The sequence below is a fragment of the Dendrobium catenatum genome, unplaced genomic scaffold, assembly GCF_001605985.2.
Source record: "Dendrobium catenatum unplaced genomic scaffold, ASM160598v2 fragScaff_scaffold_1446, whole genome shotgun sequence".
Taxonomy (NCBI): Eukaryota; Viridiplantae; Streptophyta; class Magnoliopsida; order Asparagales; family Orchidaceae; genus Dendrobium; species Dendrobium catenatum.
Genome location: NW_021319908.1, coordinates 1025091 through 1045216, shown reverse-complemented (window position 1 = coordinate 1045216; position 20126 = coordinate 1025091). Strand labels below are relative to the sequence as shown.

General features: G+C 33.7%; 1 protein-coding gene across 4 annotated transcripts in view; it reads right to left on the bottom strand.

The window, feature by feature from the left end:
* Nucleotides 1-11122: 11122 nt before the first annotated feature.
* Nucleotides 11123-20126, bottom strand: part of LOC110092452 — a 61697-nt gene continuing 52693 nt past the window's right edge. Inside the window, exon 7 of one of the 4 annotated variants that reach the window (XR_003702757.1) lies at nt 11123-11420. Coding sequence is in view for 2 of the 4 variants with exons in the window: in XM_028700056.1 (XP_028555889.1) it covers nt 11357-11420 (64 nt within the window). In the remaining 2 variants the exon portion in view is untranslated. The remainder of the gene's footprint in view (nt 11421-20126) is intronic. The other 3 variants (XM_028700056.1, XM_028700054.1, XM_028700055.1) reach the window with 3 other exon arrangements.

Genomic DNA, 20126 nt, shown 5'->3' with positions numbered 1-20126 from the left:
TTACTTCAGCTCACAAAGAGCCAAATGCCTAGTCGAAAATATCACTAGGATCCATTCTCAAACAATTTCCTGCCAATAAGGACGTGGTACGTGTCCTCTAACCGGCGGTTGTGCCGCCAAATGGCACCGCAGGATAAACGGTTATGACCCGGGGCCCTCTGAACAGAGTGATTTTGCCGCCAAATGACACCACATATACCGGTTATGGCCATAGCCAATACGTTTCTTATTGGCATCAAATCCTTGAGATATGAATCTATAGGTTATGATTGATAGGGCACAAAGCTCTCTGCAAGCTAAGGTGGATTCAAATTTGTCCCCTTAGACAAACATCCAACCCAGGTCTATAAGGTACCCTTGGACGAAGAAACCCATGGCTGCCGACAAGGATCCTCTGTCAGGTTGGGTCGACTACCTCCTCTGACTAAGTAGACCAGGGACCACGATGGCCCGGGATGACGGAACCATGAGATCTTGATCGGGTCTATCATCCATTCCCTCACCATCCGCTTTAAGTGAAAGATGGTGAAATTTCTATTTTAAATATCAAAATTATCCAAACCCAATTTCTAAATATTTCCATATCCAAATCCATTGCTGCTACTATATGCTCGATACTGTGTATCTACGGATAAACGTATCTGATTGACGACTAGCCTTAATCGAAAGTTCTCTCTCGTGATCGGGAGGGGTAATTAACTATAGGGGCTTGCGCCTATAGGAAACCATAACTCAGATCATAAAGTCCTCGCAAAATGAGGGCGAAATCTCTGGGTAGTGTCTTATCAACAAACCCATCTGCCTTCCAAAATTTACCCCGGAACTTAATTTCGTTAAAACTCCCCTCGCCAAGCATAAAAGCAATCAAGTTGCACGGCGGGGAGGCCAGGGCCGAATTTTCGGAGCCCACACACATGTATTGTCCATAAAATTTCCTATCGAGTGTAGAATGCCCTAATCACCATAGCTCAGGCCCTCAGCAATTTGCTCTAAAAAAGCACCATCACTACGATGCAGTCTAAGTGTGACAATCTAATCTGCAGGGTCATGTTTAACTGAAACATCTGAATCAAAAAGAGGCATACTAGGAGATCGAGTGAGAAGGCTGTCATATATATGTTTGACAACTAGCAAATCTCAATGAAAATATAGTCGATCTGAAATAGAAACTAATTGAGAAAAATCATATTCGTCAATTACCCTCCAAACATCCTCCTCTGAAGGTTCAGTATAAAATAGTGAATATGATCTGCTCCAATCAAATATCAAAACCTTAAAAAGTAAGGGAATAACGAAAATCCACAATCGGCAACTAAAATAAATTTCTTGCATGAAAATCACCTGACAAATTTGTTGGGAGACAATTTGCTGGCTCATTTTAAAATAATAATAAAATAGCAAAAGTTGAATTTAAAAAAAAAAGACAAGAATAAAAATGGATGCAATGCTTGGAGAAATGACATCCATTTGGCAAGTCAACTAATATAAATAAGCACACACAACTCAAAAGGGTAATTTCAACTACAATATTATTGTTTGGTCTGAGTTATCTTAAGTTCGAGAAGAAAATAGTAATTTCAACTATCTATATCTGTCTTATTCATGCTCTAATGACAACAACTAATAATCTAATTAAGTAGTTAAAAGAAAATCTGATATAATTAAATAAACCTTATAGGAAATAGGCATCCAATCTTTAAGACCATGCACCGTCGATCTAAGATCCTTTCAGGAATGCATAAATTGAAGCCCTCGCATCGTCGATCTAAGATCGAGCCAGGAATCCTATCGAGAAGAACCAACGGTAAATGTCTCCCAACCTCCCCTCGACAGGAGGGGACGCCGGAAGGCTCCCAAAACTAACTTTATAGAGTTTTAACCAAATAAAAATGCATAAAACATAAAATACACTAAATCATTGAAATAAAAAAGGGTACTTATTTTTTAAAACGAGACGAGTAAATTTCACAACTGGACAAACTAACAAAAATCAATTTATGGTTCCAAACTTAAGCTTTATTTTTCCTTCTCCTCTCTTTATTTTTAATTTCTTGTTCTCTATTAGCCATAGGAATAGGAAAATAAAGGCTTTTAATAGATAGGAAATCAAATGGGATGTTTAGATTAAAATAATAATATAATATTATATAACTATATAATTTTTTTAGTTTTAAATACAAAGATCATATAAATCAATTTATATCTTCAAACATAGAAATCTTAAAATTACAAAAAAATTCATAAAATAGCATATCATTTTTAAAAATTTTGGTATAATCCATTGTGAGATAGACACATGATGGTTCTAAAACCCCCACTAGTATCGACGGGTGTCAATTTTTTAAGAATTCGAACTAATGCATAAAAATAACAAAAAAATTAATATAATTGAAGCACTACAATATCTATGTTATGGCAAAGAAGATTTGCGATTTGGACTTATAATGATTCCAAAAAATTTAATTAATTTGTCTACATAAAAATACATGCTATTACAAAGATTGTAAAAGAATAAATATTTGTTGTTAATGAATTGAAAAAAAAAATTCTTTCACTTTAGATTTTGGGTTATCACACTAACCAAGCACAAACCCACATACATAAAGCGAGAGTTCACATATATAAAAACATATTAAATAAGCATTCAAGAGAGTTACCCTCATGCAAATAGCTCACACATGCGCACACCACTCACAAGCACACATAGGCCTGCACTCACACTTGCTAGCATCCACACAAAAACTTGCACGCCAAGATAGAGTTCATATAGATCGCACATACAATGGTTCAAACAGACATACATAAAACACACTTAAATAACCATGCATAGTTCACACATTCACATGCATTTAAAGATCACATATACATACATGCACAATGTAAACACTAAAATATATTAAAACATGTATAATACTAACATTGTATGTTATAAATTCTCCCATTTTTACCCTAGGGTAGCACGCTTTGGCCATGAAGAGGCGTTGGCGTGGCGATGGACTCACATATATATCAAAACACGACATATTCACAAGCATGTCATTCACACACCCACCAAATACAAGCACCCATGTGATTACCCTTATGCTTACCAACCGAACATTAACCCACGTGCATAAATAGAGTTCATATAGTTCACACATATAACTATTTAAACACCCAAATTCATGCAAAATATACACAAGGGCATAAATCACACAAACAAGCAAATGAGTACACCATACACAGAAAGTTCAGGCAACTCACACATGCTACTACAAAGATTGTAAATAAATGAATATTTGTTGCTAATGAATTGGAAAAAAAATTAAATTCGTTCACTTTAGATTTTGGGGTGTCACACTAACCAAGCGCAAACCCGCATGCATAAAGTAAGAGTTCACATAATAAGAATATATATGTATTTAAAAAACATATGCAACCAATACACACGCTGACCTTCATCACTCAAAACACACACATACATAGATCGCACATACATAAATAGTTCAAGCAATTCCCACACCTTTAATAAGCACACACAATTCTAAAACACATGCACATTCCATATAGACACACCATAAATTAATACATCAATTATACCTAACAAATTGAATTCATCCATTAATCAAGCTCAATCATTTAAAAAACCATATTTAAATAACAATGTCAATTTATACTTATTATTTTTGGATTAAAACATCACAAACATGAGCAAAAATCGTTCACACACAAATACACAATTAATACATATAAAACATTTACTTATGATATACATAAACATACAAAATAAGCATTCAAGAGAGTTACCCTCATGCAAACAGTTTACACATGCGCACACCACTCACAAGCACACATAGTTATGCACTCACACTTGCTAGAAGCTATATAAAAACCTACACACCAAGATAGAGTTTATATAGATCGCACATACAAGTGTTCAAACACACATACATACAACACACTTAAATAACCATGCATAGTTTACAAATTCACATGCATTTAAAGATCACACGTACATACATTCACATTGTAAACATTGCATTTAACCCTAGGATAGCACGCTTTGGCAGTAAGAAGGGTTGGCGTGGCGATGGACTCACATATATATTTAAACATGACATATGTACAAGCATGCAATTCAAACACAAACAAACGTGTATGACATTCACACACCCACCAAACGCAAGCATCCATGTGATTATCCTTATGCTTACCAACCGAACATTAACCCACATGCATAAATAGAGTTCACATTATTCACACATATAACTATTTAAACACCCAAATTCATGCAAAATATGCACAAGGGCATAACTCACACAAACAAGCACATGAGTACTCCATACACATAGAAAGTTCAGACAACTCACACATGCTATTACAGAGATTGTAAATGAATGAATTTTGTTGCTAATGAATTGGAAAAAAAATGAAATTATTGCACTTTAGATTTTGAGGTGTCACACTAACCAAGCACAAACCCGCATGCTTAAAGCGACAGTTCACATAATAAGAATAGATAAGTATTTAAAAACATATGCAACCAATACACACGCTGACCTTGATCACTCAAAACACACGCACATATACCGCACATATATAAATTGTTCAAGGAATTCCCACACCTTTAATAAGCACAGACAATTCAAAAACACATGCACATTACACATAGACACAACATACATTCATACGTCAATTATATCTAACAAATTGAATTCATCCATTAATCAAGCTCAATCATTTAGTAAATCATACTTAAATAACAATATCAATTTATACTTATTATTTTTGGATTAAGACATTAAAAGCATGAGCACACATCATTCACACACAAATATACAATAAATACATATAAAGCATTTACTTATGATATGCATAAACATACAAAATAAGCATTTAAGAGAGTTACCCTAATGCAAAAAGTTCACACATGCGCACACCACTCATACACACTCATAGGCATGCACTCATACTTTCTAGAAGCCATACAAAAATCTGCATGCAATGATAGAGTTCATATAGATCGCACATACAAGTGTTCAAACAAACATACATACAACAAACTTAAATAACCAGGCATAGTTCACACATATTCACAAGTATTTAAAGATAACACGTACATACATGCACATTATAAACACAAAAATATCTCTAATCATGTATAATACTAACATTGTACATTATAAATTCACCTATTTTAACCCTAGGGTAGCACGCTTTGGCAGTGAAGAGAGGTTGGTGTGGTGATGGACTCACATATATATCTAAATACGACATATGCACAAACATGCAATTCAAACACAAAAAAACGTATGACATTCACACACCCACCAAACGCAAGTACCCATGTGATTACCCTTATACTTACCAACTGAATATTAACCCACATGCATAAATAGAGTTCACGTAGTTCACACATATAACTATTTAAATACCCAAATTCATACAAAATATGCACAAGGGTATAAATCACACAAATATGCACATGAGTTCACCATACACACAAAAAGTTCAGACAACTCACACATGCTATTAAAAAGATTGTAAATGAATGAATATTGGTTGCTAATGATTTGGAAAAAAAATGAAATTCGAGATTTTGGGGTGTCACACTAACCAAGTACAAACCTGCATGCATAAAGCCAGAGTTCACATAATAAGAGTATATAAGTATTTAAAAACATATGAAACCAATACACACTGATCTTGATCACTCAAAACACACGTACATATACCGCACATATATAAATAGTTCAAGCAATTCCCAAACCTTTAATATGCACACACAATTCCAAAATATATGCACATTCCACATACACACACCATACATTCATACATCAATTACACCTAACAAATTGAAATTATCCATTAATCAAGCTCAATCATTTATTAAATCATACTTAAATAACATTGTCAATTTATACTTGTTATTTTTGCATTAAGACATCACAAGCATAAGCTCACATCATTCACACACAAATACATAATTAAAACATATAAAACATTTACTTATGATATGCATAAACATACAAAATAAGCATTCAAAAAAGTTACCCTCATGCAAACAGTTCACACATGCGCACACCACGCACAAGCACACATAGGTATGAACTCACACTTGCTATCATCCATACAAAAACTTGCATGTCAAGATAGAGTTCATATAGATCACACATACAATGGTTGAAATAGACATACATACAACACACTTAAAAAATCATGCATAGTTCATAAATATTCACATGCATTTAAAGATCACACGTACATACATCCACAATGTAAACACTAAAATATCTCTAATCATGTATAATACTAACATTGTACGTTATAAATTTTCCCATTTTTGCCCTATGGTAGCAAGCTTTGGCAGTGAAGAGGGGTTGGCATGGCGATGGACTCACATATATATCTGAACACATGGCATATGCACAAGCATATAATTCAACCACAAACAAACGTGTATGATCACATGCATAAATAGAGTTCACATAGTTCACACATATAACTATTTAAACACCCAAATTCATACAAAATATGCACAAGGGCATAAATCACACAAACATGCACATGAGTACATACATACAGAAAGTTCAGACAACTCTCAAATGCTATTAAAAAGATTGTAAATAAATGAATAATTGTTGCTAATGATTTGGAAAAAAAATAAAATTTGTTCACTTTAGATTTTGAGGTGTCACACTAACCAAGCACAAACCCGCATTCATAAAGCGAGAGTTCACATAATAAGAATATATAAGTATTTTAAAACATATGAAACCAATATACACACTGATCTTGATCACTCAAAACACATGTACATATACCACACATATATAAATAGTTCAAGCAATTCCCAAACCTTTAATATGCACACACAATTCAAAAACATATGCACATTCCACATAGACACACCATACATTCATTCATCAATTATACCTAACAAATTGAAATTATCCATTAATCAAGCTCAATCATTTATTAAATCATACTTAAATAACAATGTCAATTTATATATATCATTTTTGCATTAAGACATCACAAGTATGAGCACACATCGTTCACACACAAATACACAATTAATACATATAAAACATTTACTTATGATACGCATAAACATATAAAATAAGCATTCAAGAGAGTTACCCTCCTGCAAATAGTTCACACATGCGCACACCACTCACAAGCACACATAGGCCTGCACTCACACTTGCTAGCATCCACACAAAACCTTGCACGCCAAGATAGAGCTCATATAGATCGCACATACAAGGGTTCAAACAGACATACATACAACACACTTAAATAACCATGCATAGTTCACAAATATTCACATACGTTTAAAGATCACACGAACATACATCCACATTATAAACACTAAAATATCTCTAATCATGTATAATACTAACATTATATGTTATAAATTCTCCCATTTTTGTCCTATGGTACCATGCTCTGACAGTGAAGAGGGGTTGGCATGGCGATGGACTCACATATATATCTGAACACATAGCATATGCACAAGCATGTAATTCAAACACAAACAAACGTGTATAAGATTCACAAACCCACCAAACACAAGCACCCATATGATTACCCTTATCATTATCAACCGAACACTAACCCGCATACATAATTAGAGTACATAAAATTCACACATAATAATTTAAGCACCCAAATTCATACAAAATATGCACTAGCCATGCATAAGATTTCATATAGTTCTCACATACAAAGAGTATAAACACATGCAAGAAAACAACACACGCAAAAGGACATGAATCACAATAACCAAACATTAATACAACACATGAACACAGAGAGTTCACACAATTCACAAACAAGCACAAAAATAAAGAGTTTACACATTTAAACAAACATGCGCACTTCAAACACACATGCACAAATATATCAAAAACACCTATAGAAATGTATTTATCATTTAATCAAGCTTAATTGGTGTGTTCATCATACTTAATTAGCACTATTATTGTCACACTCCATGATCTATATTTGAAGAATTACATTTTTCTTCCATTTTAACAATTTAACTAGAGCTTATTAATGAATATTGACAAAAAAAAATATGATTACATTTTTGACAAGTTTGGAATCTCAAATCATAGGATCCTTACCCTTTCCTTACAACTTATAAAATCACGTAATGAGCAAATAGCTCAGCAAGAAACTGAAATCTTACAACTAAAATCAATGCAAGATAAAAAAGAATAATATTCTATAAATCATCTAAGGAAATATATACATAAATATTTATATTGATTATTTGTATCAATTTATCATTCTATACCTCATCACATATCAATCTATTATAATATCAGTCATAATATCAGTAACAATTAAAAGTAGTAATGCTAGTAACAACATTAATATCATGATCAATAAAGTTAAATAGGGTTAATGATTGTAAACAATATTAGTGACGGTCACAATATCAGTACAGTGTTCGTAGTAGTGTCGATATCAGTATTCAGATATTCAATGAGTGTATCTTAAGGGATTAATAAAAATTACAAAATGCAATAACAAACAAAATAGTAAATACAATTCACATATATACACAACAATTTTCGTTCAAAATAAAATTAATTTATACTACTCTCATTTAATTATTCTTATCCTAAGTACATATAAAGTTCACACAGTCATGCAAAATATACAAATACAAACAAGCACAAACAATCATGCAAAATAGAGAAATTTATTATTTTATTCTTAAATTATATGACATATTAAAAATAAAAATTTATCTTACAAAGCAATATATTTCATTAAATATTAATACTATTTATTCTAGTTTTATGAATAGGATAGAGGGTTATGTCAAGGTAATCTTTTATCACGTGAATTTTATAATAGTATAATTGCTTTTTCTAAATGCACATAAAGTTCACAAACTCATGTAAAGCATACAAATGCATATATCATAAGACAACTGATTATTTAAACACCAAACATAAATAATTTTAATGTGTTTATATTTATGAAGCTAAGAAAAAAACTTCAATTATTTTTTAATGATATCATTGAATGATGATTTTTTCAATAAATAAAAATATATATAATGTTATTTAAACTCAAGAAAGTACATACAATTTACATATAAATGTACACACACACAAAAGCACATGCACCCGTGCAAGATGGAGTTAATTTATAATACCCTTCTAGAATTAATTTTAGCCTAAATGCACATAAAGTTCAAACACCCATGCAAAACATACAAATGCATACAACCATACACTAGTACAAAATAGAAAAATTTTATATTTTGCTCTTAAATTTTATGACATTTTTAAAAAATACAATTCATCTAAGTAATGAACTTCATAAAAAATTAATAATAGTTTTTGTTTAACTTTTATGAATATTCCAAAGGGTTATCTTATTATAATATTTTATCACATTGATTTTATACTAGTCTCCTACAATTACTCTTATTATAAATACACATAAAATTTACACACTCATGCAAAGCAAACAAAACATATTAATGAATTATTCACAAGAATACAAACTCATACAAAATAAAATAATTTTATGCTTTGCTCTTGATTTTTAAAAAAACTTAAATAATAAAAAATTTGTGTTACTAAGTAATGAATTTCATAAAAAAGTAATAATATTTATTCAAGATTTTATAAATATTATAAAGGCTTAATTACGATATTATTTTTTTGAATGAATTTTATACTACTTCCTACAATTATTATTATCATAAATGCATGTAAAATTCACATATTCAAACAAAGCATATACATGCACAAAAAAAAAAAAAACACTAATATAAAATATAATTAATTTTATATTTCACTCTTAATGCTATGAGAATTAAAAAATAATATTTTGTCTAAGTAATTGACTTCATAAAAGATTAATAGTAATTATTCAAGATTTTACAAATATTCTAAAAGGCTTTGTTATAATGATCTTTTATCAAATAGTTTATTTGTACTAAAAAAAATAAGATAGAGTTAATTACATATTAATCTCTTATGATAATTCTTATCCTAAATGCACATATAGTTCACATACTCGTGCAAAACATACACCTGCACATCAGCTAAGAAAATGATTTATTTAAACATCGAGCAAAAATAATTTTAATGGGTTTTATATCTATGAAGCATAAAAAATAACGAAAATTATTTTTTTAGGTATTGAGTATATTGTTTACCATAAATAAAATATTATATAATATAATTCATACCCAAACAAACGCAAATGATTTATATACACATGCACACAAGTACAGTCACTCATGCAAGATGAAGTTAATTTTATATTACTATCTAAAATCATTTTTATCCTAGATTCACATAAAGTTCATACACTTGTGCAAAGTATACACATGCACACATACTCTTACAATATAGAAAAATTCTGCATTTTGCTCTTTAATTTAATAAAATTAAAACAAGTAAAAAAATTCATAAAAGATAAATAGTATTTAATCAAGTTTTTATAAAAATTTGAAAGGGCTTAGTTATGATGATTGTTACTACATAGATTTTATACCACTCTCATTCAATTCCATAATCGATGCAAGTCATTCGAAAATAGTTCTAGCAATCTATTTCAATATTTGTTGGTCAAATTATTTCCCACAATATGCCTTAGATATTTATCAAATAGACTTGGGGCATGTTTAGCAACAAGTAGGATTTAACTTTAGAATGATTTACTAAATCATGTAAATTCAAATTTAGTAAATTCGGACATCTTAAGTTAAGAAAATTGTTAGGTGTCTAGGGTTTGCTTTTCATTTTCTGCATTTCATCATTAATGTAAAATTTTGTTGCTTCGCATGAGGTAGAGTTTTGCACGAGCCGCTTATTCGGCTTTTTCATTGTTGTTTGACTTCACTCCTTTAACATAGTTCCCTTACTGACATTTTGATCAAAAGCAACGATGGAAGCTCGCTCTCTGTGAAGGTAACCATCTTTCTCTCTTTCATGCACTTATTTAACAAAATCCCATAAATCCGCTAAATTTCAAATTTTACTTATCTTGGATTTTAGGGGTTATTTGGCAACAAGTGGGATTTAACTTTAGTAGAACTTAGTAAATCCTTTAGATTCGGATTTAGTAAATCCCAAGGATATTGATTGGTATACCAAATGATAAATCATGTTAAATCCTGATAAACTGTTTGGTAACATATTACAATATTTATGGCAGTTAGGATTTAAATTTGAAGCAGATTATTATAAATTCAAGATCATTACATGAAACATAATAAAATCAACTTGAGTTCAAACAATATTATCGAAAATTCAGTAAAGAGTAAATGGCAAACTAATATTGACCAAAAGATGGTTGAACTATTAAATAAGAGCAAGCTTCAATTTTCCACCTGTCTTCATATATGTTGTAACATGTGGAGATAAATTTTGTCATTGCGATCAATTTCTTTAACTTGCAATCTGAAATAAAGAAATGAACAAATTATTATAAAATATAATGTAGTTAGAAGTATACAACGCAAATCAAACTCTTACCCGAGCATTCCATAAATTAATGGTGATATTATGCCTTATAGCTTTACTCTAAATTCTTTCTCCGATTATCACATGTAAATTGGGATCCTCATAAAAAATATCAACTTTGCCATCTCAAGTATTATTAAGCATTTTCGTTTGTGACATATTGAAGTAGAGATCATATTTGTGGTATCAACCAATGAAGTTGTGCAGAATGGCAGATGCTATGACTATATTTGCTTGAACACCCAGTAGAAACTATCGCATGTGCTTCATAGCCTGAAAACAATCTTTCTAAATTTGAAAAGTTCACTGTCATATTGCATTGTTGTGCTTGTAAGTGATTGAATAACTCTTGCTCCACAATGTATCGCCTAGATGTACATCCACAATAATCGCCTACATGACATCAATATCCTCGAAATGGTGTAATCAATTTATCAGCATTGGCATAACCTGAATCACCCAAGAAATATCTACTGCGGGATACTTTGAACTATCCTTGTCCCACCGCCCATCTAAGCACACGCATGTCCGCAACATATCCCTCCCATCCATAGCTTACATATACAAACTATTGATTAAAGAACACCAAAGTAATTACATTCTACAAAGTAAATACCTCACGATTATGATAACAATTTTGTATTTCAACTTGAGTAGCATGATGATATTTACAAATTACATTAGACAATAAGACATGAGTTATTATGAAAATAATTAACTTACCAATCTAAGACCTACGACGACATAAGCATGATTATTTGCTTAGTCGAGCAACTCTACTGGTCAATTTCTCTAAACACATTAACCGAGCAATATTATAATAGTCACATTATTTAAGAATGAAATGTATAAATCGAGCAATGTATAATTAAAAAGCCAAAAATTAAGATAACAAACCCATACGTACAGAACATAAAAGTGAAAAAATTCGCACAAAAATCAATCTTCTATCTACACCATACGGGATTCATTACAGAAAAAAAGGAAGAAAACAGGCATATGATGCGTACGCAGGCTATCCAAAGTAGAAAAAAGTTACTTGTGCGTCGAGAGCAACCAGTTTGCGAGTGCGAACAAAGACATACCAGCACACCAGAGAGGAAGATGACTTAGAGAGGATGAGGCGGTAGGCTGGAGCGATGTCTCCATTCGTTTTGGCAAATAAGGGTGAACGCAAAGCTTCACGACACAAGCGTCGCGGGTAACACTTCTGTTATCTATAAATAATACTAAATCCACTGAACCGAGGGATTTAGTAAATCCCATATTTATGTCGTAAATCCTTACATCCGGGATTTACCGATCATCGGGATTTAAGGCGCACACAAAAATCGTTTGGCAGGACTTAGCATAAATCCCGCTTAAATCCAGTTGTAGATGCGATACCAAAAAGCCCTTTATGGTCTAAAGGGGGAGATGGAGGATTTATTCCGACGTGAGATTTAGCATGCACTCAAATCTCATTTAGCAAGATTTTGCTTAAATCCAGCCTAATCATGTTAAATCCTTTTGCCAAACAACCCCTTAGTATTCTTAGCAATAATTCTACTTATTTAATGTCATTGAAACACTAACTCAAAAAAGAATTCCATGATCTCTAACAAACTCCTTGAGATAAAGAGAAGCCTCCTTCTTAGCTCCTCTACAATTCCAAAAGGCTATGGAATTCATAATTTGATTCTAGGGGATGAGGCCCCTCCCTTTCTTTTACTTCCCATTCCATCGATGTTTTTCCCCCTAGGAGCATTTTTAATTGGTCCAAGGAACTTCAGTTCTTTCGCTAACTTAATTTTGTTAGACTCCCCCCACCGGATATACCATCTGTAGCTTTAGCTCCTCCAATTGAATCTCTGTTTTGATTCAAATCACAGCCATTAACCATTCTTTTCACAGTTACAACCGACTGGATGTTGCTAACCACAGTATCACTACTGATTCAAAATTACCAACTTCCCATATATCTTCATCAACCATACTCAAAACATCAAACTTATTGGATGGATTTGAGAAACATTTTGAATCAGGTATGGCCTCACCTAATTCGCGATCATAGCAATTAGCAATATTCCCTGATTGTTCTTCTGGATCCATACGAACAAAGTTTGGTTCTAACTCTTTATTCACAACTATTTCGGGTATATATTCTCCTTCTTCCATTTGATCAGCTTCAACGTCAGTTATACATGGAGTCTTCGGGATCTGGACTACTTTTCTGCTGTCTTTACCTAGCAAATTCCCAACTTCCTGTGTGGTAGACAAAGGAGCAATCTTCTTCTTAACAAACTTAGCTGTTTTTGGCTTAACAACTTTATGCTTCACCACCTTGTGGATCTGATTGGATCTTCTACTCCTCCTGTTATTGACGAGTATCCACGGCCAATATGATGGCTCAATGAAGTCCTCCTGCTTCTCAATTGTAACAACGTTTCTGCCAGTTTCTGAAGCATTTACCATAGCTTCTGTTATACTGAAATATGGGCCTTTACCTGAAAGTGAAATACCGTGAAGATGGTGAACCTTTCTACTGGCCTATGCGCCCCTTATGAGATCACACTTAATGGATACTTTCCCCGAAAAGGGAAGGAGAGGAAAGCGTAACGAGCATACATGTGGTAGAAAATGTTGTTAGTCTTCAACGACATAAGGTCACATTTCCGACTTTTCATTAAGTCAATTGAATCCCCTACTTCCTTCCTTCCATTGAGTTATATATGAGTCATTCCCAAGCCAGTGTAAGGATCCAATCAAAGGAGTGTGGAAAAAGGGAGTTTCTTGCGGGGGGAATGAGTCCAATCTCAGTTCTAGCCGGGAGAGAAGATACAACTTCCATGCCAGCCTTCCAGCAAGTGAGCTGAGAGACTAGAGAGAGGTATGGGAATCGAGTTCTCCCTATTCCCAACCAGTGATTGGAGATCAAACAGTCAAAGGATAACCATGATAAACCAACCAAACCAATGAGAGGAGTCCATTTAGGTCTAGCTCCATCGGGTTAATCTTTCGCCGCTAAGCTAATGTTTCGCTCCTACTCATATTTCACGAAGGGAAGGCCATACCCCAGGCCCTATCTAAAGGTGTCTTTGGCTTATTCCTTTAGTTAGCTCCTACACGATACCTAAAAGAAATCCCTTTGTAGGCCCAGTGGAATCTAAGGTTTTGGCTGATTCTATCTCAAGTGATTCCCCGGTTGAGGTGTGGGGGGGCCAAGCTCCATGAATTCTGTTCAATTTTTGAACTAGACTTATAAGCTTCCAATAGCCCATACGAAAAGTTGAAGTATGGCTACGAGCCATTAGCGGAGATTGAGTGTACATATCACAATCTATCAATAAAGCTTTTATTGAGCGAAGTCCCCAATAAACTCATCGATAATTTGCAACTAAAACCCCTACGAGAATTCACAGCTAAAGGAAGATTGATATCTGCTCCAAAAAAAGGGAAAATAGAAAAAATATTATTCACCAACAACTAAACAAAAAATACGAGACTTCCACGCTCCACCATGCAAAAGAATGGGATCATACTCACTAAGGGATTTCCTGGAGTTCTTTCTTGCCAGGAGGAAAAGCGCGAACAAATTTCATACCCAACCAAGGGCATTATCAGTATAAGCCTCACTAGCGAGCTCGTCGACGAGCTATGCTGGTTCTGTTGAGTAAAGGCGCGCAACCGTGAGAGAGGTGGGCTTGGCGACCGACTGCGTCAAGGCTATTTATTGTGTACTGCAATTCGGTGGAAGAGAAAGGTTGGAGCAGAACGGAGCCTAGGAGCAAGGCAGTATATAAAATAGAATAAGGGGCCAGACTCCCGATAGAGCAGAGGAGACGGTTAGGATAACGAACTTGAAATACGGAGCCAGATCGGCCATCAAGCGAGTGGTTAGTGGGAAATAGCGCCCTAGTTTATGACATTCCTCTCTTGCGGTTAGCACTCGAGGAACTATGAGGCACCGTCCCTATTGTCCTAAAGGTCGATCATGCAATTCTAGCTACGAACAATTTTCTTGTTCTTGGGCAACATAATCAGTAACACAATCAAGGGTATCAGGCTTGCCTCAATATCAAGATAGGAGGGGGTCTAGGAAACTAGGCAGTTGACTTGGCCAAGGTAGCGAAGTTACCCACTAGACAATAGAGCATATTTAACCACTAGATTCATTAAGAGAATTTTATGTTTTCCTTGGTAAATAAAAGAGCTTGAAAGCATGCTAGCTAGCATGCCTAGCGTGCTGGAACTTTCATGCTGGATTAATTGACCTAGATCTTGATCTTTGCGTGCCTTGAGAGGAAAAGGAAAATAAAGATTTGGAAAACTCTAGCGCTTTTCTTTTCGTCAACGACTAGGTACATACTTCGCCATGAAAGATCTTGGTGAATTAATGTACTTTACCTGTATTAAGGTTTCTAAAACCGATACATCATGAGCCAACAGAAGCCCTTGAGTTGATTTGCTCGATTTACTACTACATACTACTTATTAGAGGGTCGACACTCCTAAAAGCTCATGGTTCAGTATTCTTCACCTTGCTTTTACTCTATGGATGAAAATTGACTTCGTTGCGCCCTTCATAATTAAAAAGCTGCATGAGAAGATCCATTCGGGAGAGGGATGCAGCGAATCACCTAGGCTAAACATTTGCTGGTTGGTTGTTTCTCAAAGGAATGTTGATTTCAATCTCAACAAATGAAAGAAAAAAGTAAGAAGATGAAATGTCATTGCCTATAGTCATCTCTGATTCCTCTTGTTAAATCTTTCTTGTTTGAACCACCTTCCTTCCTGAGTGAAATTCTAGCTAACATAAGGTGTTCGGTGCAACTGAGCTAGTAAGTAAAAGGAACAGTAGGTCAGAAGCTATTTAATCTTTACTTTTGTGGTCCTCGGTAACTGGTGCAGCTATTTGTTTGTAGAAAGATACATTTGCCTTGTTTTATTAATTAGGGGCTACGATGGTCAACCTCGAGATTTTGACTTACCTAATTTGTAATATCCAAAATCTAGATAATTAAATATCAATTTTATTATTTTTTTCATTAATAGTTAGTTATTGATTAATAATATATTAAATTAACTTTATGATACTAGTTGCTATGAAGACTTGCTTGCACCGTATGGGAATGTTAGAATGAAAACAATTATAGGAGTGTGTGGGCCCTCTTTCATATATTTTCTCTGTTTGGAGTTCCGTAAACAGCAAATGGATAAGGAGAAAGAGCAGTTATAGTGTGGGGTCCACCCATTTGTCCTGGCATCTATTCAGAAATTCCATATACTAGCACCGGAGGAAAATTCTGTAAGAGTTAGCGGCAGAGTGCTGTTTCCATGTAGCAGAATTCGGTTGATATTCCGGGACTGTAGAGGAAGCCATAGAATGGTGAAGGAATTCGCAGTTTTTCCTGTAGCAATAGGCGGAGAGAGTTCCTGTAGCAAGGATCGCAAGTCTCTTGTTTTAAACAGTGACTTTAGATCAGTGGAATTCTGGATTTTTAAACATTGCATTGAAAGGGAAATTCTATTGTAACAATAAAGGAAGGAAAATAACTGCAGGTAAGTGAACTCTTCAGATTTTAATGAATTTATTAGAAAAGGGTAACCAAGATGTTTATGTGATTACTTAGACTTGCCGGATGAAATTGTAGTTTGATTCATAGGTGAGATCTAAATGAGGATTCAATGAATCAAGCATTAACCATGGAAATATGTTATGAAGTATGAATATGAGAGTTATTGAATATTTATTTAATAAAGATTGACTATTTTATGTTATAATATCTACATTATCAGGTGGGCAAAAGGGACCCAATATGAAACCTGAATTGTAGATGGGGCAAAAGGGACCCTACGGAAATGGATACATGCATAGCAGGTGGGACAAAAGGAACCCCACGGAAATGGATACCTGCATAGCAGGTGGGGCAAAAGGGACCTCTAAAGAGGCAAAAGGGACCTCTATGAAATTCAATGGTGATAATACTAGGTTTACCTGGGCTCCATTGAATATGTTAATGTATAGCCAAATCTTTTAGAAGATTAAATATTCAGTATCTATCTTAAATGACATAAATGATGATGCTCAATATGATGTTTATGATGTTTTACAAATAATGATAAGATGATTCAATTATTAAGTCAACATTGTATTTCATTTTATCAATGCATTTTTATTGTTATTAATTTTGCATATAATTTACTGAGTCTCATAGCTCACCAGTAGTTTATTACTGGCTGTTGTAACAGTGAAGGGAAAGGAAAAGGTGGAAGAAGACTATTCTCCAAGTATTTACATTTTAGGTTAATGTTTATTCTATGTTTAAAGTCTACTTTTTGAAGTATGAAATATTTCAGTCTTGTATTAGTTGGTTGTTGTAGGGGCTCTGTAAGTTTATATTTAGAGTATTTAAATTATTAAATGATTTCAAAAGTAGTAGTAAATATTTTTGAAATGATAAATGTTTATGTGACACATGTTACACTCAATGGTACTATTTAGGGGTACTGTGGGGTGTTACAAAAGTGGTATCAGAGCAAATGTTTAAGGTTCTGAGGATTCAATTACGAAAGCATAAGAAAAGTAAATTGACTAAGAGAATAAGATTTGGATCTGATTGAATGATTACAGAGCCTAGGACAGTGTAGTATTCCTAAGTTAGAGATAAGTCTAACTCCATTTGAATTATATGTAACTTTATTATGGGCTTGTAAGTAAGCATATGAAAACCTCTAACTAGGAATACATGATTATAAAGGCATAACTCTTGATGTAGCACATTGCATATATAATGGCTGATAGAATACTTAAAGGGATAGAGGGTCAGTCATCACAGCCTGTTAGGATCTCTGATGATCCAGAAAATGTTGCACTAGTAGGAGACAGTGCATTCAGTATAGATTCTACACTAGTATTATCGGATGCAGTTAATGTAATGTCAGGGAACTTAGTGCAAATACAAATTATGAGTATGTTGATGCAGATAATGGAAAAGATGCAATCTACGGCGGGATCTGCAGTACCAGTGGTTCCACCTGTAGTTACACCGATCACTCCTACCATTCCTGGTAGTCGTATAAATGTTGAGGCAGGTGATCATGCTAGTGCAGATGTGGATAAGAATCTAAAGCTTTTCCATAGTTTAAAACCTCCATTATTTAAAGGAGAAGTTGATGCAAGAAATGCAGAAGATTGAATTATCAGGATAGAGAAAGTTTTAAATGGAATGAGATATCCTAAGAATCGACATGTATTCCTAGCAATCTTTATGCTAGAAGGTGAAGCAAAAAGGTGGAGGGGATAATAATTGGAGAAATTTAGAGGTAGATTAGAGGAATAAATTATGTAGGAAGAATTTGAGCAAGTCTTCAGAGAGTGGTATGTTCCTCTATCAGCAAAGGCAGACAATGCAGAAAAGTTTTGTAAATCTTAAGCAAGGAACAAAGAATGTTATACAGTAAGAAACAGAATTTATAGCCAAGTCAATATATGCTCCACAGCTTATCAGTACTCCAGAGGAAAAGTGTTATAGATTTCTGAAAGATTTGAGGAATCCATTGAGACAACCTTTAAAACCTCTTCGCATAAAAAAAAATTTCTGAACTAATTGAAAGTGCCTGATTGTTGGAGAATGACATAGAAGTGGTGAGCAGAAATGGGATAATAATAATAGAAAGAAAAAACGTGACCATAGGAATAGATCATCAAAAAGACAAAAAAAAAATTATCAGAATCCACAGCAGCAGTCTATAAGGTTTCCTGTGATACCAATTTGTGCAACTTGTGGAAAGTCTCATCCAGGAAGATGCCTGATAAATTCAGGAAAATATTATATGTGTGGAGAATCATGTCATATCAAGAGAAGTTGTCCAAAGAATGTTCAAGGAGGCATAGAATTTAGAGGCAGTTAGAGGACAAACCAGTACAGAGGTGCCAGACCACAGATGCATTAACCTGCTTTAAAGAAAAGGAGAAACTTCAGGTGAAATAGTCAGATCAGCAACCGCTTGAGTATTTGCCTTGACTTCTCAAGAGGCCTAGGACTCTCCTGAGGTGGATACATGTACGTTAAATATCTTAGATTTACCTGTTATAGCACTTTTTGATTCTGGTGCGTAGCATTCATTTATATATGAGATGTTTCGTGTGCAATTACATGTAAAGCTTATTAATTTTACTCCTGGAGTGAGTGCTAGATCACCTGTGGGTGATCATTTAAATGTCAGTCCTATATGTTCAGTCAATTTTATGATAACTGCAGAAAGTTTCAAGTAAAATTGATAGTACTACAATTAGTGGAGTTTGAAGTAATTTTTGGAATGAATTAGTTGGTCAGATATTTTGCCACCATAGAATGTTGGAAGAAAATGGTTAGGTTTGATTTTCCTGGAGAAGATATATTTTATTTCCAGTGTGAAAGGGGAATTGTTTCCTCATTACTTGCTTCTAGCAAGTGCATAAAAAGTCTAAGAGTGGGTGACATGATTTTCTTAGTAAAGTTAGAAGCAACTAAAGAGAAAAGTGATGATCTAAATTTCATTCCTATAGTGAATGAATTTGTTGATGTATTCTCTGAGGAATGGAAGGATTTACCTCCAGAAAGATAAGTGGAATTTTATCAAATCTTCAATCTGAAACAAATCCCATTGTGAAATCATCTT